Source organism: Rhododendron vialii, chromosome 5a, assembly GCF_030253575.1.
Source record: "Rhododendron vialii isolate Sample 1 chromosome 5a, ASM3025357v1".
Lineage (NCBI taxonomy): Eukaryota > Viridiplantae > Streptophyta > Magnoliopsida > Ericales > Ericaceae > Rhododendron > Rhododendron vialii.
Window position 1 is genome coordinate 38,925,112 of NC_080561.1, and position 24,320 is coordinate 38,949,431.

Here is a 24,320-nt window from a genome sequence, read left to right on the forward strand (position 1 = left end):
AACAAAAATGTTTCAATATTTTACCATCTCGTTTCTACTGACAAAAAAATTTTCAATAAAAATTATTTTTGCTACAGTAACCCTACTCACAAACCTATCAACAACTTATTCACTATCGAAAACACTTAACAACTTATCAACCATAAATAAAAATCTACAAATCTTTTACTACCGGAAACACCCCCTAAGAGCATCTCCAAGCAAAACCCTCTTTTTAGCTATTTTGAATAGGTTGAACCACAAAATCAAGTTCCAGCAGCCTAAGCAAGAGGGTCGCTTTTTAGAATATTACTACAGCTCCTCGCGTGTACCAGCGAGGTACTTGTTCACTAGCCAACATTATTTTATATTTTCGTTGCAGCTTTTCGGGAGGAAGAAGACAAAGGAGACTTGTTTCAGATCTCCGAATAATCGATCTCGACGACGGAAAAATCAAACTTGGCTACAGCAGCAATGAGAAAATCCAACTCCACGACGGCGGCGGAGGCAAAATTAAATTCGACGACGGACTCCGGAATCAAACTCGACGGCTAAGGAAACAACTCAACGACGCCGGCAGCGAAAAAAAGTTGGAATGGGTCTGGTACGAGAGAGAGGGAGAGGTGGGTATGGTCGATGGTGGTGGTTGCTATGGAGATTGGGGATGACGGTGCCAGAGATAGAGCTTTTGTGGATCTGGGTTCTTCTTCAATACATATTATGTATATATTTTGTGTGTAGAAAATATATTTTTGCGTATATATGTTAATATAATAATATTAATGGGATTTGACTAGCTTAAAAAAACTAGGCTGGTGGGTAATGCAAACATTTAGGTGCTAGTTAAAGTAAAAAATTGCACTTTTTCTAGTCATTTTGCTTAATATTGATTTGAGTCTATTGGAGATGCTCTAATAGTGAGCCATTTTAATGGTGGTAGTCTACGAATTATTTTGTACTATTAATTTTGGTACAAAAGTCATATGGGTCAACATTAACTATTTTTTTAGAACAGCAAAACCAAGGTTAGTGCTTCCTAATGCTTCGGTCAATACCAGTTTATTCGATTAATTTTTTAGAACCGAAGCAAAATCAAGTGCCTTTTTCTTTTCTAATTTTTTAAGAGCAACAAACTCAAATAAACCGATGTTTATGATCACTAACTTTCACACGCATACTCCAAACCCCTGTTTTCTCTATTGATCCTCAGTTTGCAAAATCATATTGATGAAGGATGAGATGCATACCTTTTGGAACGGTTTCGGAGACCTTTGGCGGTGGAGGATCGATCAGAGGTAGAAGGAATCGAAGATAGAGAGAAGCAGCAAGGAGTCCATAAGGGAGGAGGAGAAACGATTTTAGCGACAGCAGCAGGAGTTGATGGTTTTGGCGGGAGTCATGTTAGGGTTTTTCTCTATTGAACACCGTCGTTATGTTTTGTTGGTATAATGTGAAATTGCAGAAATTTGGATAGCCAAACAGAGCCCTTGTTGGCTGAAACACTAGGAGCAGCACAGCAGCAAAACTACGCCGTTTTGCTGTGCAACACGGGTTGCACAGCACACTCTCCGGATCCGTGGTCTTGGGACAACGCCATAATCTATCATGCATTCTTGTAAGATGCAATACTAAATGTATGTGCTTCAGAATTGTGTAATGAATGATTATTAGCAAACTACATGACGGTGTCAAAAACCTCTAAATAATTACTCCTATTACTTTGAGAGACTAGAATACTAAATCTAATTATTTAACAATAATTCTATATACTTGAAAATATTTTTGAAAACAAAATTAATAATTGAAATTCACTTTTATGTATGAGACGAATCATCCAAGTGAAGTGAATCTCAACACTGATTTCTCTTTCCAAGACATAACTGCCAGCATGGCGATTCTGGCTAATCAGGTTCACACAATTGTCTGCACATGGAAAAAGATAAGCACTTCCCCCTCCAATCAAAACACATTTGAGAGAGACAGAATAAAAAAGACAGCAAAATGGTAGAAGCAATTCAAGCCATTTCCTCACAGAAGATTCTCTTCTCAACCTCTCCACTCTCTCTTTTACCCCACCACCCCTCCCACCACCACTCCCCCACCACCAGTTCCAACCTCAGAATCCGCTGCAATGCAACGGCGGGATCAGCAGCAGCAGAGGGAGAAACCAAAAAACAGAGGAAAAAGAGCGTTTTCGAAATCGAAAGCTTGACGACTTGGCTGTTGAAGCAAGAGCAGTCGGGGAACATAGACGCGGAACTGACCATTGTACTCTCGAGCATTTCGTTGGCTTGTAAGCAGATCGCTTCACTGCTTCAGAGGTCTAGTATAATTAACCTCACCGGAGCTCAGGGCACTGTTCATGTACAAGGCGAAGATCAGAAGAAACTCGACTTTATCTCCAATTCTTTTGCTATTTCCAAGCCTATGATCAAGGCCTCATACTCTGCTTGATTATTTGTTAGTATTCTACTTTCATCGAGTTGAAAAGAAAATTGAAACATTTCTCCTTTTGGAGATGTCAGAACAACACCTGCCCCAACTCCATTATCTGTTTTTGAACCATCAAAAGACAGTTGCCAAGGTTTAAGCTCCAAAAGATGTACCTCAAAAGTATCCTCTTCCAAAGGTAGATTTGGATGCTCAGCTAAGAAATCTGCCAAAGCTTGTCCTTTTACTGCCTTTTGAGGCACATATTCAAAGTCATACTCTACTAGCGCTAAAATCCATTTCCCCTGTCTCCCTCTCAAAATGGGTCTAGACAGGATATATTTTATTATATCTGTTTGGGAAATGATCATTACTCTAGCTGGCAAAAGGTAATGCCTTAATTTAATTGCTGAAAAATATAATGCCAAACAAATCTTTTCCACACATGAATACCTACTTTCACAATCATTTAACCTTCTACTTAGGTAGTAAATTGATTGCTCTCGGCCTTGTTCATTATCCTGAGCTAACAGACTTGCAATCGAATGGTGCGTTGCCGATATGTACAACTTCAATGGTTTTCCATTTATTGGAGGCATCAGAACAGGAGGTGTCACCAAAGATTGCTTTAAAGTATCAAAAGCTTTCTGATGCTCTTGTTCCCATCTGAAATCTTTTTCTGACTTCAATTTTAATAATGGGGAGAATGCCATTGTCTTTCCAGATAGATTGGCAATAAATCTTCGAAGGAAATTAATCTTTCCCAAGAACTGCTGAAGTTCTTCTTTATTGGTTGGTGCCTGTGCTTTCAAAATAGCATCAGCTTTAGTTTTATCAATCTCAATCCCTTTTTGATGCACCAAGAATCCTAAAAAGTTTCCTGCGGTGACACCAAATGCACATTTCAAAGGATTCATTTTCAGATTGTAACGCCTCATCCTTTCCAGAGTCTGTTCAAGATGATGTAGGTGCTCGTCAACTGAATTTGATTTTACAACTACATCGTCTATATAAACTTCCAAGAATTTATGCAAAAAATCATGGAAAATTAAATTCATAACTCTTTGATAAGTTGCACCTGCATTTTTCAATCCGAAAGCCATGACCACCCATTCAAACGTCCCTATGTATCCAGGACATCTAAACGCTGTTTTATGCGTATCTTCTTCAGTTATATATATTTGATTATAACCAGCATTACCATCCATGAAGGACAGCATTTGGTACCCTACTGTTGCATCGACTAGCAAATCAGCAACAGGCATTGGATATTGATCCTTTGGTGATGCGGTATTAAGATCTCTAAAATCAACGCATACTCTAACTTTCCCATTTTTCTTTAATACTGGGACAACATTTGAGACCCATTCAACATACTTGACCGGTCGAATAAACTTTGCGTCAAATAAACGTTCCATTTCTTTTTTGACTTGAGGTAAGACATCATCCTTCATTCTCCTTGGTGCCTGTTTAAAAGGTACGTAGTTCTCCTTTATAGGTATTTTGTGTTCAACTAAAGACCTATCTAAACCTGGCATTTCATCATAACTCCAAGCAAAACAATCTTTAAATTTACGCAACAAGTACTTAAACTTTTCCTTTATTTCAATAGGCAAAGCAGCATTTACATATGTGATCTTAGGATCTTCTGGAGTTCCCAAGTTGACTTCTTCTGTGGGATCCTTTACTTGGGCCCCGTCATCATCTAGCTTAGCTGGTGCTGGTTTCAGGTCTGCTAATCCTAACTCTTTCATGCTTAGAGGGCTATCATCAAAAACACACTCAGCCCAATTACAAGAAATAGGCTCATCTGCCTGCAATTTTCTGTCAACAAGAAAAGAAAACAACCTTTTAAAAGTGGCTTTCACAGTAGCCAAATCTTCACACCCTGTGTTCAATAGGTTTCTAAACATTAAAAACTTGTTGATCAATCTTGGCAGGCCTTGAAATAATGTTAGGCCTGATAAAATCTTTGCTCAGCTCCTGGAACCCTTCCTTGATGTATTTGAGGAATTGGCTCTCAGTTACTCCAACTTGATTAGATCTGACTTCTGAGTCTTCTATTCTTGTTGGCCACAAATGTTCGTTGTAGAGATCTGCTTCTACGTTGTTAGTCTCTGCTTTGAATGGATGTCGGTCTGCCCAAAAGACCTCCATTCCCGCTGCTTCTTCTTGCTTTAGAAAGATCAAGGCCTGATGCAAAGAAGACGGCACACAACTATTTATATGGATCCAATCTCTGCCCAGTAAGGCATTGTAATTAGATGAAGAATCGATTACGAAAAACGTTGCATTCATCTTCCTATTTCCAATCTGTAGTTGTAAGGATATGACCCCCTTAGCAGGAGAACACCCTCCAGCGAAATTGCCAACTGTAACCTCTGTTGGGATCAGGTCATCATTGGTTTTGTTCAAAACTTTGAGCATTCGAGCAGGTAAAATATTAACTACTGCCCCATTGTCGACCAACACTTTCGAGATAGGTTGGCCATTCATATGCAGTTTAATATACAGTGGTCTTAAATGCCTTATTGAGGCATCATCAGGTGTTCTAAGAACTACAACACTGTTTCCATGTTTATCCGTCTCAACATTAATGGGCTGTGACTGAGGATGCTTCTCTTTGTCCATTATTTTTACAATCGATTGGGTATTATCCTCAACATCGCCTGCCAAATTCATTGGCTGATTTGGTTTTGCCTTAAACTGCTTAGGCAGAACTAAAATCATATTACACTGGTAGTTTATAGGTACTGACCCGAATTGGATTGCGGCCAGGCTTTCTCCAAATGTTGCAGATCTCTGTGGAGACGGTGACGCATCTTTGATCAGGTCTTCCTGTTCTGACCCTTCGTCAAAGAGATCATCATCATCATCTGCCTCCATGAGCTTCTGGAATTCCTCCATTTTCTTCTTTAAGCTCTGCTTCAATTCTTTTTTACCCTTCAGTTGGGCAGTCGACTGGGGAGGATCTGTAGCACTACTCTCTTGCCCCCATGCTTTTGAATTATCTGCTTTGGGCCACTAGTTTCTCCTTGATCCCGGGTCCATACCATGTTTGGAACCTTTGATGGTTCCACTTTCTCTCTTGGTTCGAACACATGGTCCCATGGGTCACCATAAGCCCTGGCTGCAAACTTCCTTTGAAGCCTTCTTTTCTGTGAACTGGATACCTTAGTGTACCAACCCTCTGCTGGGAACTTTGGATGGCTAAGCGTGCTCCATTCCTCGTGATCATTATTGGGTGGCATTACCATCCTAGGTTGGTGCCATCCACGTCCATAAGGTCCTCTACCTCGTGGTCCAGTATCTCTTCTGAAACCAACACCCCTTTGACTAGGGTATCTCCTCTGATTAGGAAATTGGTACCCCGCCGCCTCAAGATCTCGGCAAGAAGGCACCCCAGGCCTTGCAGGCACGACTGGATGTCCCCTGAATAAAAATGGTCCATCATCTGGCCCATAGCAATGCTCTGACTCTATTCTGTTAAAGAGCCCCGGATCTATACCTTCATAAATCAGTTTGGCTCCCACATAAATTTGAAGGTCATTTCCTCCCATTGTGTTGAACCTCCGTCCGGACTTGGAGAATGCACTTCTCTGATCTTTTTCTGCTATAATTGCTTCCCCATACTGGACTTCATGCCCACACCTAATGCAGAGGTAGTCGTTTGGGAATCTAGAGGTATGAGACTTTGCTGACTCTTCTTCAGTCTGCATGTGATCCTCCTCCCCCTGCGTTTGTTTCGTCACATTGGAACCTAGCCTTTTGGCTAGGCCGGCCGTCACCATGTTCACTTCAATCTTGGGAAAAGGATTGGATTCAATTCCCATGGGATCCTTGTCGCCTTTAGCATACTGCAACAGTCCCTTCTGGATCAAGTCCTGCACACAATTTCGGAATGTAACACAGTTGTTAGTATTATGCCTAAATGAATTGTGCCATTTACAATATTCTTTTCCTTTTCTATCCTTATCAGAAGGAATAATATGCCCAGGACTCAAAGTAACAAATTTTTGTTTCAACAATTCATCAAATATTTGGTCAGCTTGTGCCAAATCAAACGAATATTGTCTATAATTTGCTTGCCCCCCACGCCTATTGGGTTGAGATGAAGGCATATTCATTGGTTTTTCTGTTTTAACCAAAGTGTCACAAATTATAGGGGTCTTTCCAATGACTTGCGCTACATCAATCTCAATATCACCTTCCACATCTTGGTAATATGTTCCTAGAGACGTGTTCCTCAAAAGCTCTTCTTCTTGTAAAATAGCTTCAAACTGAGATGCCCTCATGGAGAGCTCAAACAGATCTTTGAAATTAGATCCATTAAACTGCTTTTTAAAATTAAACTCGAGACCATCTTGAGCTATTCGAACTATCTCGGTCTCTGGCACATTACAATGACATTGATTTCTTAATCTCTTAAATCTAGTTAAAAACTGTTCTGCCGTTTCATTTGGCTTCTGCTTTAACTTAGCCAAGTCGGCAATTGAGACCTCTGGTTCATGTCTAAAATATTGAGCATGAAATTGTTCTTCCATATCTTGCCACGTATGGATAGAATTTGCAGGCAGGCTTATGAACCATGTGAATGCTGTTTTAGTTAATGAATGTGGGAATAATTTTAACTTAAAAACATCATCAGAGCCAAGTTCTCCTAACTGTAGACAAAACCGTCCTACATGTTCAATTGTCGACTGATTTTCTGTACCACTAAAAAGTGAAAGCTCAGGCAATTTATACCCTCTTGGCAAAGGAACATTGTCAACCCAATGTGGGTAAGGCTTTCTAAACATGGGTTTTTCCACCCTGCGTAGCCCTGGTCCGTACACATCTTGGATGACTTCTAATATTTGTGCCCTATTAATATTCATGGGATCTGGGGCTCTAAGGACATTTGGTACATAAGGTTGTGCAAGAGGGCCATTCTGACCGTTCCCATTGCCAATGTTTGGCACATTGTGAACGTACTGACCACTATTTCCATTATTCGGTCCTACTGGCATAGTATGATAAGTATAACTGCCATGATTTGGCAGAGTTTGTGCGGCATTGTATATGTGTTGACCATTATTCATGACACGGACTCCTGTGAAACCAGCCTGAGGACTTTGACTAGAATTTAAACCATGATTCTGACCATTTCCACTACTGTTACCAACTTCATATATAGATGGGACACTCTGGTAAAAACTAGTTGGCTTGATTGTGGACCGTAGAGCAGTTGCTTCAACAAACGGTCGACTGTGCACATTCATATTTGAATCGAATGCTGGATTTGTATATACCTGTTGAGGTGACTGTCTAGGCAGATCTCCAGTTTGCAGTTGCTCATGTACTACACCATGTGCATCCACATCTATGACAGATGGGGGCGTAACTACCCTTCTCAATAGGGTAATCAATTCCTGTGCCGCTTCGTCTTCTGGATTAGACAAAACTTGTGCCAACTGCCTGGAAAGGCCCTGTATATTTGTTGGTGCGCTCAAGCCATTTCCTTGGCTATTTTCTGGCACCCTTTGTTCAGGATGCGCCACGTCAGTTTGGCTTTCTAGGCCTTCATTCTGAGGCTCTGCAGGTCGGTCGCCTTGTTTCCTTGTCGCTGGTGCCATTACTTCCAAATTAGTAATGATGCCCTCCTTCTAGCGCCAAAATTGTTTGTCTATTTTACTGATAGTCGACTAATCGACTAGAGATTGCTAAGTGTGCTGGAAATGTGGGTGTTTGTGGTGGTGGAGTTTGGTTCCTTGTCGTATTTCAGGACTTCTCTGGAAGCAAACTTAATGAAGTGAATGGAAATGGAAGAAGAACAACAAAATGGACTTTATTATCCCTCGGTGTAGAAGTCAAATCGACTATGTGAACACAATCGAACAGACGGTTAAATTACAAGCTACTCCTAGAGCAAGAAATGTAAAGTACAGATAAAAGTAGAAGCCTTTGGGCGATTGATTGGGGGCTCTAAATATCTTCCTTTCTTGTATTTATAGGCTGTTGTCGACTTGAAATTCAAATCATACGGACTTCCCTCCTTCGATTTGAATTAGTTGGCTCCATGCTCCCTATTCTTGCTCCACTATCTGCATGAGGCGGTTACTTCTCCATGATCTCACATGTTTCCAACGTTGTAATTATTTCAACTGCCTGCTTGCATTAACCGTCTGACTTCACGATCCGCATGTGATACAAAATTCTGACACGTGTCCAGTCGAATATCAACCGTTTGATCAGTCCATTTTCCTTAACAGGCTTCATATTGCATTTGCATTATATCAATCGGTCTAAAATGCGTTGACACGTGTAACATTCTGACCCAATCGATTATAATATACTAAATACTAAATTATGGTGTAAACAGAGGTCAGGTTACTTGATTTTTTGTTCCATATCAGTTACCCATTTACTTGTACAATGTCTCAGATTGTTCAACAGTTAATGAACAAATTACGCAGTTCAAAAGAAAAAAAAAAAAAGAACAAATCACGCATTGTAGATCCCGAGCTATACTTGTTTTCTCCTTAATTTTTTGTGTTCTCTTCAACCAGAGCCGGCATTGAGTGAAAACTCGATGTGCAAGGCTGCTTTAGGTCCTTGAAAATTCACAAATGTTAAGGCGTTTCCTGCTTCGGTACTCTTTATAATAATACTCCTTCCGTCCCGATTTATTTGTCCACTTTTTGACTTTTTAAGAGCGTTTGACCTCTCAAAGAATTGGCTATAATTTTCAATTTGTAATGTTTTTAATATGCAATATGGATCTTGTTTGATAGATCTCAGTTAGTTTTATTATACAAAATCTTCAAAATCATAAAAAACATTATAAAATATAAGATATAAGTATATTTTTGAAAAACACGTATTTCGACAATTGAACAAACAAATTGGGACGGAGGGAGTAATTCAACAACAGAAAAAAAAAGGTCTCATCTTTAATTCCGCGTTAGGCCCCTCGAAAAGTCAAGGAAGGTTCTGTCTTCAACATGAGGGTGGCTCCCCCCCCCCCGCCCCCCCCCCCCCCCCCCCCCGGGCCCCACACCCCATTTCCCATATTACCCCTTCCCCACCCCCCGGGCCCCACACCCCATTTCCCATATTACCCCCTCCCCTCCCCCCATTCTCCTGCTCCTCCCTCCTTCTATTTATTTTTTTTTTCTTCTTTATTTTGTTTTTTTTTTTTTTGTTAGAAATTTTTTTTCGTTTTTTTTTCTCTTTATTTCCTTTTGATTCCTTCCACTTTGAATCTTTTTTTTATTATTTTAATAATTTTTTCTATTTTCTTTATTTGTTTCTTTTCCCATTTACCTCCCTTCTTTATTTTTTTTTTTGGTTAACTCAAATTCTATTTTCAATTAAAATTGACTTTATACTTAATAAATCTATATTATTTTAATTAGTTAATTAGTCTTAACAATGAATAATAAAAATAACTTGTAATGAACAATAATAAATTGAAATAAAATTTCATTTTATTATAATTGAGTACATATTGTCAAAACATGAAAATACAAATTTTAATCAATATTTCCTCCAAATGCTGCTCCCGGCGTGCTTATACCCATTACTTTGTACCACAATAGCAAACGTGTTTCATAACTGGCAGCCCGTCCTTTAGCTTCATCCGATGAATGCTCCTCCCACCATGTTGGGATGGGTGGTACAGGGTAATGAGGTTCTAAGAAAATTTGCACGAAGTGATTGTTGTTAACACGGGCAATAACAATTTCCCGGCGGTATTCGACTGGAACTGAAGGGGACCTCAATGGCAAATGAGTAAAACAACCGTAAACATCCTCATCAAATGTATGCAGTACTAGGTTGTACCTTGTTGCGATGACAACTCCCAAAGTCATACCCTCCATCCAATGATTCTCTGGTGCTGTAGGCTCGAACCAATTCAGTAAAATTAGTAGACGATTTGCCCAATCATGTACTGGATAAATCACACTGTATGGATAATAATTTTGTCGAATTTCTTCAATAAGCTCCTCTCGTACTCGACTCCAATCATTTTCACTATACCCGATTAGTGCAGCTATCGCCCTGAATCCACAATGACCATCACCAAGCACGTCAACAGTGTGGGAAATATAACGCTGATAAGCCTGAGGTAATCGTTGAATGTAGCGATCAGTGATGGATGGAACTATAAATTGAGTGTTGCGAACCCCCGAACCCCTCCCACGTCTCCCTCTCCCTCTCACTCGCGATGTTGCAGTCCTTGATCCTGAAGTGGATGCTTCTGAGAAAGAAGGTATGCGACGTGTACTTTGCTCATCTCTACCTGTAGGTCGACCTCTATGTTCTGTGTTGTACGATGGAGGTCGAACTGTGCTACGAGATGGATCTGCCATATCAATAATCCTGTCTATGATATGCTCTCGCATAGGTGGATCCATCCCATCTAATATCTCAACGACCTGAGATGTCCTGTCAGATCGTGCTCCCTCCTCATTAAACTCGGTTGCGTGCATAGACAACCTAGTCCAATGAGCGTGGATACTCCATAGCGGAATTGGAGTGGAAATGGAACGATAATATGCAAGATCGTGCATGCATGGCAATCCGTGTGTGATTTTGATCGTACAGTTGCAATAGCCAACAATGTGGGGGGATACTTCTAAAGCGGTTTCTAGCTGATCATGTATGAACTCCATTGCCTCTAATGAAATGCGACACCTTACCTGATCAAAAATGTCGTCACGTAATTGTTTGTGGCGTGGAATGTTCAATGATTTCTCGAACGACTTCTTAATTTTCCCGAACTGATTTTTCAACATCTTTTCTATTTTATCAAAAGATGTTTGTAGTGATGACATGGTATCCCCCAAATATAGCTTTAGCCTCGCATGTGCAGACTCTGCCCTGTAATAGAATAATGCACTGTGTTTAAATAGGAAAGTATCAAAAAGTATTTCTTAGTATAGTAGAGAAATGAACAAAATTTTAATAGTAAAGTGAAAAAGCGATTTTGCCTTTGACTTGAATTGCTTCCGAGGTGCATACATGTATCTATCCATGCTGAAACAAACCGCTCTTTGTACGACCTTAACCATGTTTGCCATAAGTAAGTTATGACATACGGAAACTGGCGAAAATCGTCGCACATGGCTTGCCACTTATGTTCGAAAGACGAAGGTGTAGATGAATTGATAAGCGAGTGCCATGACTTAATGAAGCGCTTCCATTCCGAACCAAGCACACGGCTGCAGTTCTTCATGACGCACTGATTTATGTGCCAAATACACAAGATGTGACGTGCCGTAGGGAAACATGTTTCAATGGCATTCATAAGCGCTAAATCCCGATCTGAAACAAACACCAATGGCATCGACGCCCCCTTTTGAAGCATCCAGTTTTTTAAGTTATCCCATGCCCATGTCAATGTCTCTTCTCTCTCATTACTAAGATAAGCGAACATAAGCGAGTAAGTTCGCCATGTGGATGTGATACCCACAACCTCCAATAGTGGTTTTCGATACTCATTGGTCTTGTACGTGGCGTCAATGATCAGTACAGACGGAAAGTTGACAGATAGCTCTAGACTCATAGGATGAACCCAAATAATATCTGTGATTTCGTTAGTATCCGGATTTGTAAGAAATTGATGGAGGTAATGTTCCTTAAGTAATTGACGTATGACATACTGAATAGGAGTTAGACCGTCCAGTTTGGCTGCTTTGTTTGCAAAAATGGTGTTATAAACGCTCTTGATTCCCGTAGTGTTTGACGGGTTTTTTTGCTTCAAAATATTAAGAATCTCACGAGGCGCAGTGCTGTTGGCTATGTCGACCACAAATTGTTTCTCTATTGGTTTTAGCCTTGACGGGTACTCGTGGCCCTCAATATGTTTTGTTATTTCATGGTTATGGACACCACTAATAACCTCTAAACCCCACCTTATACCGTATGGGTGTTGTGGTATACCTCGCAGTTGAAATGGGCAATCGCATTTTCTAGTCCCAGTGTTTCTTTGCAAGGATTGTCCTTCAATCAGATACCATGGCGGTTCGTACTTTCCTCCTCTTTCGCAACCAAGAATGCACTTCGGCAATTTGCCGCCTTTTAACTTAGCAGAATTTAAAATAACCACCACAATACCATATTTTAGACTAACGCTCCGCGCCCAAGCTAACATATCTTCTCTACTTTCAAAAATCTATATAAAAAAAACGAATATGTATAAATACAACATTAACCAGTCTTAACATAAATAACGAATATGCAAAACAATAACAGTGAAAACTAACCTGATCGGTGGTAAATTCTAGTGTATAATCGCGACTATTGTGGGAGACACTCTCCTCACTACGAACATCATTCTCAAATGACCAACTATCTGAAATTGAAAAGTTGTAGTCATCCATTGTTCCTTCCCGAATTTTCCGCTGCGGCGTTCCTAAAAAATTTGACAGATACACAGTCTGTGAAGAAAGCCTAAGTAACCATGCTAAATTTTCACCGAAAATCATTATTCTAAATTTTGTGGATTATGTTTGACATAGAAATAACCAGGAAAGTCCCAGGTCGGATGGTCGGACTAGTCCAATTAGAATTACCATTCCTTCCTTAGTTGGTACGAAGCCAGACTTGTTGACAAACTTTCGAGGGTGTTAGCCTCGTGTTACTTCACAATTGTAAAAACGATCGTAAAGCATAGTGTCACATGGACGGACACCTTTGGAGTGGAAACCCACTTATGCTTTAGACCAGTAATTTTAGTAGAATAAGTTTGCTAGCTATCTTTAGTATTTTAACTTAATATGCATTTTTAAACACAAAAATAAAATATAACAGAAGGTTACGGTAGCTTACGGAAGATGAATGTGGCTATCGAACGAAGTGACTTCTTACGGTAAGCTTACGGTAGCTTTGAAAGAGAAAAGAAAATACTTTTTTTTCTCTCGAAAATAAATATTGACTAAACTACTAAATTTTTTGGATCGAGAGGCTGATCGAGTGGTGGTTTGGTGGCGGCCTTGGGTTGAGTTTCTTGAAAAACTCAAGAAGAAACTCAATAACACCAAGAACAAAGTAAGAACAAAGAGCAAACACAAAGTTTCTAGAAAGAAAAGTTGGAGAGATTCAAGGTGTGAATTGAATGGTTTCACAAAGGGTTCTATTTATAGGAAAATGAGAACCTCTCTCCTCACCCCATACGCCCCCCCCCCCATATTTGCTCTATGGTTGATGTCTAATTCTAGGTTCAAGTCTAATAAAAATATAGTTACAAAAATAAATGTTTCAATTTTCAATCTGTTTGAACTGGTGCAAAGATGTTATTTTTCTGATCATTTCATCCTAAATGGTCGTAATAAATTTTTGCCTCCAAGGCCTTTCAATGAACACCCTAAGAGAGTCTTGAAACTAAATAATGAGTTTTACAGTGTTTGTTGAAAAATCTTAGAGCAAAAAATTCATTATGACCATTTAAAATAAAATGATCAAAAAAACATGATTTTTGACCCGGTGCATTTATAGAAATTAAATAAATAAGATAAAATTAATTAAATAAAAATAAAATTTAAAAGGTGAAGGTGTTTTAAGAGGGGAGGGGGGGCCGGATGTTTTTTGGGTGGGGGGCCGGGGGATAATCCAGGTTTTAAGGAAAGGCTGGGGTTTGATAAATAAAAAAAAAACAAAACAAAAAGAGAAGGCTGGTGTTTGGGGGGTGGGGGGCGGGTAAAAAAAAAAGAAAACAAAAAGGGAAGGCTAGGGGAGGGGGGGCCGGGTAAAAAAAAAAGAAAACGGCCGGGTAAAAAAAAAAAAACAAAAAGGGAAGGCTGGGGGGGGCGGGTAAAAATAAAAGAAAACAAAAAGGAAAAGGGAAGGCTGGAGGAGGGTAAGAGTAAGGAGGTAAATTAAGCTGGAAGGTAAGGGTAAGGAGGTAAATTTGGTGGGGGGGAATAGCAATTTACCTTCAACATACTTTCTTTCTTTTTTTTGTTAAGCAATCTTCAACGTACTTGTGAATCCTTGTTAGACCATCTCTAGTACTTACTCGATACTTTTGCTCAAACTTGAGTAAAAGCTTAATTTGAGCTGAATTATTCTACTGACAAACTCAAACTCAAACTACAAAATCTAAGCATATATTTGAGTACAGAAGTGTAATCAATGATAAATTTGTAAATTTGAGAGGCACAAAACGGCCTTGTCAAATTAAGAGTCCTTGGACCAATACGATCCTAGCCGTCCAATGAGGAGATGGAGGCTATAAAAGCTCTACTTGGCTATCTTCGTTTCGAGTAATTTGGAGTGTGCCAAGAGTAATTTTTAGAGAGTAGGACTAAATTCTCTTAGAGTGATGTGATAGAAATCCAAGTTGGAGAGTAATTCGTCGTGGGTAACGGATCGATCGATGTGTTCTAATAGTTGTGGTTAATAGAAAGTGTATTTTTTCGTTCTTACGTTCCATGTCAAACGCGCGCATAAGTTTATTGCTTGATCATTGTGATTAGGTCGAAAAGAAAGTTGATATCGAAATGTGCAGGTGTTCTGTAATTGCCTCAGATCGAGCGGGCGGACGGGTATTATAGCATCAGAGGAAGAAGACGTACCCGTTGCAGTTGAAGAGACCTACTCTGGAAACTACATTGTTGTATTTGACCCAATCGACGGATCTGCCAACATCGATACTTCGTTAACCACTGGATCCATCTTCGGCATCTACGGCCCTGACGAGCAATGCCTTGTCAACTACGACGATGAGTCTACGGTAACTCCCTTATGTATTGTCATTCCGGCCGTAATTGATTCAATAAACTCGGGTGATTCAAAATGAACACCAGCTTACAGTGGTAGTGCTTGGTTCATGAGAATGATGCTGGAACCGAATGACGATTCCCTCAGAATGCCCAATTAGATGTTCGGTTCGCTGTCATTCACCAACTTAGGTGAATGATCGTCTAACGAACCAGACGTACATTACTCAATTTTAACCATCTAAAACTCACTGGATGAGCCTATCTACTGGCGAACAAGGCCACTGTTAATAATCTTTACAGTGGCCCGTAGAGAGAGCCTCATATCCTTAAAGGAGTGTATAGATATGAGTGGTACGTTACATATTTTCATATTAAGAATCGAAAGTAAGGTAGATAACATGACATACACACTCTCCGCTGGTTGATTAAACTCCATAATGAAACAAACTCAAATTCAATGCTTCTCTGCTTAATTATTTGATACCGGTACGCTAGCTTGATGAAGAGAAACAGAAGTGCATCATCAGCGTTTGCCAACCGGGCAGCAACTTACTAGCTGCCGGGTATTGTTTGTACTCGAGTGCAGTGGTCTTCACCATCTCGATAGGGAACGGGGTTTTTGGCTTCACCCTATACCCGGGATATGGGGAGTTCGTTCTGACACACGACGATATGAAGATACCCAAGTCGAGGCAAATCTACTCTTTCAACGAAGGGAACTGCGATTTGTGGGACGAGAAACTGAAGAAATACCTCGACCACCTAAAGCAGCCAGGCGCTAACGGGAAGCCCTATTCTGGCCGTTACATAGGCTGCCTTGTCGGTGAAATCCACAGAATGCTGATGTACGGGGGTATCTACGGCAACCCCAAGAACAAGAATAGCAAGAATGGGAATCTGAGGCTATTATACGAGTGCGCGCCAATGAGCTATTTAGTGGAACAAGCCGGTGGGAAAGCAACGGATGGCCATCAGAGAATACTAGAAATCAAACCCGAGAAGGTATTTCTTCTCTTCATATAATCCAGAGAATAGTAAAGGCATAAATACTAGTAGTTAGTATAATCCCACTTCAAATGTTTCTTTCGCAGATTCACCAACGTACCCCGATTTTCATTGGCAGCCCGGATGAAATGGATAAATTGGAAAAGTTCCTGCGATGAGGAGTCTTGAGCTGATCGCTGGAATCCTTCTTGTTTGGTATCGCGTGATTCCTATTGAGTGTATACATAACCAGCCATTGTATCTCTTTCGTTTTTTCTCTAATCCTCGTTGTCTTCGATTAGCAATTGGAAATCTAACTTTTGAAAAGTCTTATATATCATCACTTGTTTCACTGATTAATTGCGAAGGATGTTTTGGTTGCGTTAGAACCTCGATGTCTAGGAATTGGATCGTAATATATCGTGCACCATGTCCGTTTTTACCTTTACCAGGTCCGTCGGATTTTGGAAGAAATCTTTCCTTTGATGGCTAATGACTCTGGTATATGTTGACCTTATACTAGATCTCTGTTATTACGATTGCATCATGGCAATTTGCTATTGATGGTGGACCTCTGCCCAAGTGTGACCGCCAAAATAAGTGCGCTTTTGCTAGCCCTTGACCCCTGATTATCAAAAGAAAAAAGGTTGATCGCGAAAATCGAATCCTAGTTAAATGCAGATAGAAGTGGGCAGTGTCATAGAGAAATGCCTTATGCCTTAGAAGTCCCAAACAATTCTTGCACCTTGTGCCTCTGGCCCATCTGGCTGAGCTTAAATCCATCTACAATTCTACATTCAAGAAATGCCTTCTACTTCCTAAAAAAAAAAAAGTGGATGTTTTTGTTATGAATGCATGTTTTCTGCTTCCTAAAGAAGAAGGAAAAAGTTGCTTTTGATATGTAGTGCCCATCTACGTGCCACGTGGCAAACGAACCTAACTACTCTCAGTAGCTCAGGGCTCGGCTCGTCAATAAATGCTAGTGGTAGCACAGCTCGTTTATAGCAGACTGGTTTGTTCGTAGAGGCTTGTTCAGTAAATGAATTGAGATTGAGATCGATTATTAGGGCTCAACTTTAATTAGCTCAAGAACTTGAGCTAGACTCGTTTTTTTGAACGGGCCAAACTTGAACATTCCAAAGCTACCACTCCACGTCAACTTCTCGAAAATATTGTACATCAGTATTGATTTCCCTACTACACAACTTAAACCAGCACATATACAAATACCTTATGTGGTCTGCTTCCAACAATGACACCACCCAAATCATATCCTTTTCTTTCTACATCTACAGGAAAAAAAAACACTCAATGGAATCATTAAAACAATTAACCTTAGGATATATGTACTTTTAAATGTCGAAAGATTATCATTAGTAGGTGAATTCTTTTGATTTCACCACTCCACTAGGGTGGATTTGGCCTAACTTTTTATGGTTTTTTCAACAAGGTAACATTCGGGTCAAATTTGCGCACCTTATTTTTCAATTCGACGCAAGGGATCGAAAGATTATAAAAACATATACCCAAATTGAAAATTAAATACGAGTATTTCTTTTGATCAGAATTGATATGCATACACTCTTTTTTGTTATCCACACTCTTTTTTTTATTTTTTAGCAAAAAAACACGTACACTTTCAACAATAAAACACAAAAAAGACTCCGTGAATAAAAAAAATATGAATACCAATTTCCTTTTATTTTTCCTTGTTTGTTCTAAATCAAAAAGCCAAGCACATTAAAAATGCAAGTACTACATGCACAATCGTTACGTAAAACGAGAGACACAATCAATCTCTATCCGTTTATCGTTGTAATAAATTGTCAAATTTCGTTCAAATTCTTTCGTGAAAGAGTTTTTTTTTTTAAATCTAAACGGTTCGAAGCACGGCTTTAGTTAGGCAACTACACAGTTATCCGAAACCAGGAACTGTAACGCCACTGCATCTTCCGAATCAATTCTGAGCTAAAAATAGAGAAATACCCATCTCGATTACTCCAAAGAAGAAGATGAGGCCAGGACATCTCGCATGGAGTCCTCACCTCCACCTTCTCTCTCTCCCCACCAAACGACTCATTCCGGTCCCCGCAGCCGTAGAGTCCTCCGTCAACGAGCAGTCCCTTTTAACAGCCAGAGAGAGAAGGCAGCTGAGGAACGAGAGGAGGGAGAGCAAGCCCGGCACCAACTGGAAAGAAGAGGTGGAGAACATGCTTGCAGAGAAGCCCAAGGAAAAGAAAGTTCCGTGGAGGGAGAAGCTCAATCTGGACAAGCTCGCTCTGCTGGGCCCCCAGTGGTGGATCGTTAGGGTTTCCAGGGGTTCTGCCCAGTACATTTCTGGAGTCCTCGCTGGATCGCTCGCACGAAAGTTCCCTGATGTGGATTTCAAGGTAATTGAATTGGATTGTTGAATTGCTTGATTTTGGGATGATGAGGGGCTGGACCGTCCTGTCCGAGGTTTTCGTGGTTCCTTCTCGGTCCTGACCTCGATGATCGAACTGTTCATTTTGTATGACTCCTTGAGATTAGGACCCAAACCATTTTACTTCGTTACCGAGCTGTTCGTGAGCAGCTCGACTCTCGACTCGATAGCTCATTTTTTATTGCTCGATCATTGAAATTATTCATTTTTTATAGCTCGTTGAGATTAGGACTGCAAACCGTTTTAATTTATTACCGAGTTGTTCGGGAGCAGCTCGAGGCTCGACTCGATAGCTTGACTCGATAGTAAACGAGTTGAGCTCGAGCTCGAGCTCAAGTTTTAAGCTTGAGTTTTGAGCTCGAGCTGAAGGTTTAAACAAGCTGAGCTTTAGTTACATGTAACTCGGCTAGTTTATAAAAGCTCAGCTCGTTTGTGGAGGCTCAGCTCATTTATAGAGACTCATTTAGTAAACAAATCGAGTTCGAACACCTTCGATAATAAACGAGCTCGAGCTAGGTTAGTTTTGACCGAGTCGAGCTCCAACACCTCAAAACCTCAGCTCAGGCTCCTTTGTAGGCCTAGTTGAGGTCATAAATGTTAAGGATTATGATTATCTTTATGGAGTATTAATGATATGTAGTCGAAACACATTTATGTTGCAACAAATTGAGAAAAAATGAAGTTCGAAACACGAAATTGGAACTCTTTTTTTGTAACATAAATGTGATTTTGATGACATGTCAAGGCGATATACGATAAGATTTTGACGTGGTTGATAGGGGGTTTTAGAAAGTGAACGGTTTGGATAGGAAGGTCCACTCCCAAAACGGATTGGAGAGGATCCACCCTTGTTTCGAAACCACCAATTCCTATTGGAAGGAAAATGTTGAATCCTGGTTTTATTCTTACCTGTATCCTGGTTTTAGTTTGTTAGAAAGAGTACGTTTCTGAATGGTTGTAGGTCTTTTGTGTCTCTGTGTTGATGTTAATTGATTTACATAGATAGAATCAATAATTGGCTCATGTTGTCACACTGAGAGAATTATGTTGAGTAGCGCCCCGTTTATTGGCAGAGAAACAGTTTTCTAAAACCCATTTTCTCTATTTTGGTGGTTTGTGTGCTGCAAAATGGAAGTCAATAGAAAATGTTTTCTGTGATCAACGTGAAATGAGTTTGTTTTTGTTGCTACAAAAATGTTTTCCGAATCTGCACTAACACCACCACCACTATCGATATTCCTCAACCACCACCCTGCAACCTGCCACAAACACTACCATAGCTGCTAGCATCATCATGTTCACGATTGGGACTTGCTACCAAACAAAAGAGATTGCATTGTGTCGAAAAAGTGTTCCACATAGAACGGTTGTCTCAGAAAAATGAGTTTTTTTTTTTTTTTTTTTTTTGGGGGGGGGGGGGGGGGGGTTTGTGTTGGTCGGAAGAAAATAAGTTGGAACTTTAGATGGAAATTTCCAAGAACTAAAACAATGCAAGATGTGGGTAATTGAAACTAACACACTAATAAGACGAGAGTTGTTTTGATGAGGATAATTAGACGAATGTGTGGTAAGACCAGAAAAGGAGAATCAATAATAGATCCGTGAGATGGTATGAAGGTTACCTGCTGAGGATATTTTGACATAGTGGGATGTACACAGATACTTTATATCATTTCTCGTAGAAGGAAAAAGCTAGATACCGTCCTAGTAGACTTAGAACACCCAATCCGCCATTGAAAACAGAGAAAACTCTCAAATTTGTCGATATGAATAGATGGTGAATAATATGCATGTAGGCTTACATCCTTATTCGTAAATACAAAAGTAGTTCTGATTCTAGTAGAAGTCTAATTAGCTTAATTCCTTCCTAATCTAGGAAATTAAGAACATGATAGACTAACAAGAATAGAAGATTTGTTCACATAATTTTGAAAATTAACCTAAATCTAAAATTTAAAGACCAATAGAAACGTGCCAAAACAAGCGGCATTAAAATTGAACTTTCCTAAATCAAGTTAAACTAAGATAAGATAAACGAAAACTTGTAAATTCTTGTCGCATACGAGTATGTTCAGAGAGAGCTGATGAATATGGTTTATTCACATACAATGAAGGTCAATGGATGTAAAGATAAGAACAGTGATTTCTTGATGGTTGAGAAAATGCTAGGGAGAGAAGAAGACTAAATTGAACCAGGGATTTCATAGTAACAAGGTGTATGAATCTATTGAATCTAACTGAGCATAAGCCCCTTGACAAAGTGAGAAAGGATATGATGTAGCCAACTTCATTCAGTGGGACATGTGACTTGGTTTTGTTTTTCCAGGCTATTGATACACAATCCTGTTGGCATAGACACATTTGGCATGGGGTGAATTGGTTATTTATGGCGATATAGTGACTATGTGGCTCGGCTGTAGTTTTAACTTTAATGAATAAGGGCGGATCAAAAAATAACTTGAATGAATAAGGGCACTACATTATGAGAACGCGTTACATAAGAAAATTTTGTTGCTAAGAACTGAGATTTTACTGGGATCCTACGGTACTTTTGTTGATTAAATAGAGGTGATATTTCTCTTCTTTATCGTATGAACATGTGTGGTCGATTTTTGCCTCTTGTATATTATGATATGTCAGAAATTTAAATGTATGATGTTGAACATGGGATTGCAGTGTTTGAACTGAGAGAACTTTCGGTATTCTTATCTATCTTAATGTTCATTCTCAGGTCTATTTTCCTTCTGTAAATGAGACAAGGAAACTAAAAAATGGATCTCTCTCAGTTAAATCAAAAGCTCTTTATCCTGGCTCTGTGTTTCTGAGGTGTGTATTGAACACGGAGATACATGACTTTGTTCGTGAATGTCGCGGGGTTGGAGGCTTTGTTGCAAACAAGGTCGGAAATACGTAAGCATGTGCTCTCTTTGCAGTGGCATTCTTTGATTTTTGTAGAACTACTTGGTGGTAAATTGTTCATTTTGTTTTGCAAACTTCTCCAATCTCATGGAGAAGTATTATTAGCAGAGCAGCAGGGCTGGTCCAGTTTTCTGGCTGTCCTGTCCAATCCTGTGCCTCAGCTCACATGGCGGTTCGAGTTGCACACTCCCTTCCCCTTTACATACTATTATCATTTTCTTGTAATACTCCCTCCTCCACCCAAAACTTTTGGCCCTCTTTCAAAATTCAACATTTTAAGGGACAAAATCATTATGCATCAAAAACTATGCAATTTTGAAAATTACCCTTCTTTTTGAAATGAAATGATAGTGCATATTTCGCTCCTCTTTTGTTATTCAATTTCGATATGGGGATGAAGGATAAAAAAGAAAAGAAAATGACATAATTTTTTCTCATTGACTAGTCAAAATGGACAAAGATTATGAGACATCCAAAAATAGAATAATTCTTTTTGGTGAATCCTTTCTATTTGATCCCCTTCTTCCTGACTTCTATGGTTTGTACAGCACTGTATTTATTGGTTTCCCTGCAGATTATGAGTTTACTAATTTGAATTGGAGCAAGGGACACCTAATTGAATTTGATTTACTTTCTTATTTTTCCCAGTTTCAGATAGCTAATTAGTACTGTTTCTGTTTCGACCGCTATCAATGGTTATACGTTTCTAAATCATCTATTATAGTCAATCTCATCAGAAGCGGTTATTCGCATATCTACAGGAAAATGCAGATTAACAAACCCAAGCCGTTACCTGCTGTTGAGATGGAAGCAATTTTCCGACAAGAAAAGGATGAACAGGAAAAAGCTGACGAAGCTTTCAAAGAAGAGCAGCAAAGGGAAGAAACCCTTAACCCTGAGAAAATAAATTTAGTTTACACAGACTCTCGATTAACATCCGGAGAATCTACAGAGCCAATTATAGAATCCAAGCCAAAACGGCGATCTAGAAAAACTTCACGGTCTGTAGGTGATCAGTTAACAAAGGAAGGCGATAAGCTGCTTAGACCAGGTTCGACTGTCAGAGTTGTATCTGGGACATTTACAGACTTTGCAGGTGTCCTTGAGAAACTTGATCGTAAGACAAAAAGGGTAAGTCGTCATTGTCACGTTAAACACTTTCAGTTCAACAGATGATATATTATGGAAAGTGTATTATATATCCAAAATGACCTGAAAGTGTTATGAATATAAAGCTCAAAGGTAAAATACCAAATCCTTGTGACTGAAGTAATTGGTCTCCATAGCTCTATCGTTGTTTATTTACTTGCTTCTTGGGGGGATGTATATATCCATTGTATTCAGGAACTGTCAAGAAACTGATTTAGTGTTCGAAATTGACTTCTTGCAGGCGACTGTTGGACTTGCCTTGTTTGGGAAACAGACATTAGTAGACCTAGATGTCAATGAAATTGTTTTGGAGACCAAGTAATGTATATCTTTTCTCTGCTGATGATTATTTAAAGTGTAAGTTACCATTCTTGCTAATTCATTTTATATTTACAAATGATGAAGAGTTTCAAGTTTAACAGTCTCAGAGAGTGGAAGTTAAATAATCCCCATAATGTTGGAGAGAATACTCCCCTTCGTCGTTTCAGGGGTAGAATAGAAAATCAAGCTCCAAATGGTCTTTTATTAGGCTTTTCTACTTTTGAACTGGCATGGGTATGTATGGATGTATGAACTGCCTAAGCAAGAATTCGTGAACAGCGAACTTCAGATATCCACGGCCAAGTAATATTGGGTTCTCTCTCTTGGATAGGCTTTGAAAGGAGATGGGAGGCTGGAATGCCAATTGGTGTCTTTTATTGAATGAACTCTTTTGTCCAGTGCCTAAGTACTGAATGGGTTAGTCACCAATCCATGCATCTCCAGGGACTTGAAAAACTGCATGGGCCATTTGTCGGGCGAATAAGGAAGAGGTGGATAAGTGGATTAGTTAAGAAGGGAAGATTAGCCAAGAAAGAGTTTGTTTGGTAGTTGATATTGGTGGATAAAAGCGGGGGATAAATAAATAATTCGACAAATTACGTGGTTGCCGTTACAAAATAACTAACGAAGTAATTTTGGTAACCCGGATAAGCTAAGGATGGGGTGGAGACCTGGTTTCACTTATCCAGTGCAGGGGTCTTGCTTCTCGCACCCGATGAAGCAGTACTCCAGACCAATTGACTCTACCAGACCCCGGATATAGATGGGCTGGGTTCCTTATACCCCCAACAAACAGGTCCTTAATCCTTCAAATGCCATGTGCTCATGCTCTTAATTCTCGCATTGCGCTCGCACTCTCAATCCTCACTCTTGCAAATTCTAATAGGTTGGGACCTTTTTTAAAGATGCTTTCATGCACTTGAACTATGTGACTTGGGGAAGAACATCTTGTAAGATTTGACACTACTATCTAGTCATTTGTTACTACAATTATCTAGTCATTTGGTTAATTGGTTATAAAGTCATGATGCACCAAGTCCCTCCATATACCTTCACATTTTTGTGTAATTTTTTGGAAATATTTCCTTCGCTACTGAGATGTTGATTTTAGACTAGATTGCCCACATGATTATTGTTTATTGCTGGTGGAGCATTGACCCATGTGGGATTACCAAGATTGACTCCTAGTTAACAACGTATGAAATAATCTAAATGGTGGGATTTGCATGGAAAATGCATCTTTTCATGTAGCATGTTTCTTCAACTCTTTTAAGTTTATCTTATCTGTTTGTTTTTGCTTGAATTGTAATAAATGGCATGCTTTTAGAGCACCTAAAATGGTTTTAAATTTCAAAAGAAGAGTTGAAGGTGCAAAAGATGGGGAAACGAATCAGCACCAACTCTGTACT

General features: G+C 39.5%; 2 protein-coding genes across 2 annotated transcripts; both read left to right on the forward strand.

Moving 5' to 3' along the window:
* The first annotated feature begins 1,900 nt into the window (after positions 1 to 1,900).
* Positions 1,901 to 16,486, forward strand: LOC131326594 (fructose-1,6-bisphosphatase, chloroplastic-like). The gene is made up of 4 exons (XM_058359428.1): positions 1,901 to 2,391; positions 14,903 to 15,127; positions 15,612 to 16,118; positions 16,208 to 16,486. Exons 1-4 carry the CDS (start codon positions 1,981 to 1,983, stop codon positions 16,277 to 16,279), a joined length of 1,215 nt encoding a protein of 404 aa, XP_058215411.1. The 5' UTR covers positions 1,901 to 1,980; the 3' UTR covers positions 16,280 to 16,486.
* A 1,515-nt stretch (positions 16,487 to 18,001) lies between these two features.
* On the forward strand, positions 18,002 to 23,009 carry LOC131326940 (uncharacterized). The gene is made up of 4 exons (XM_058359856.1): positions 18,002 to 18,490; positions 21,254 to 21,432; positions 22,203 to 22,572; positions 22,832 to 23,009. Exons 1-4 carry the CDS (start codon positions 18,113 to 18,115, stop codon positions 22,910 to 22,912), a joined length of 1,008 nt encoding a protein of 335 aa, XP_058215839.1. The 5' UTR covers positions 18,002 to 18,112; the 3' UTR covers positions 22,913 to 23,009.
* The last annotated feature ends 1,311 nt before the right edge of the window (positions 23,010 to 24,320 follow it).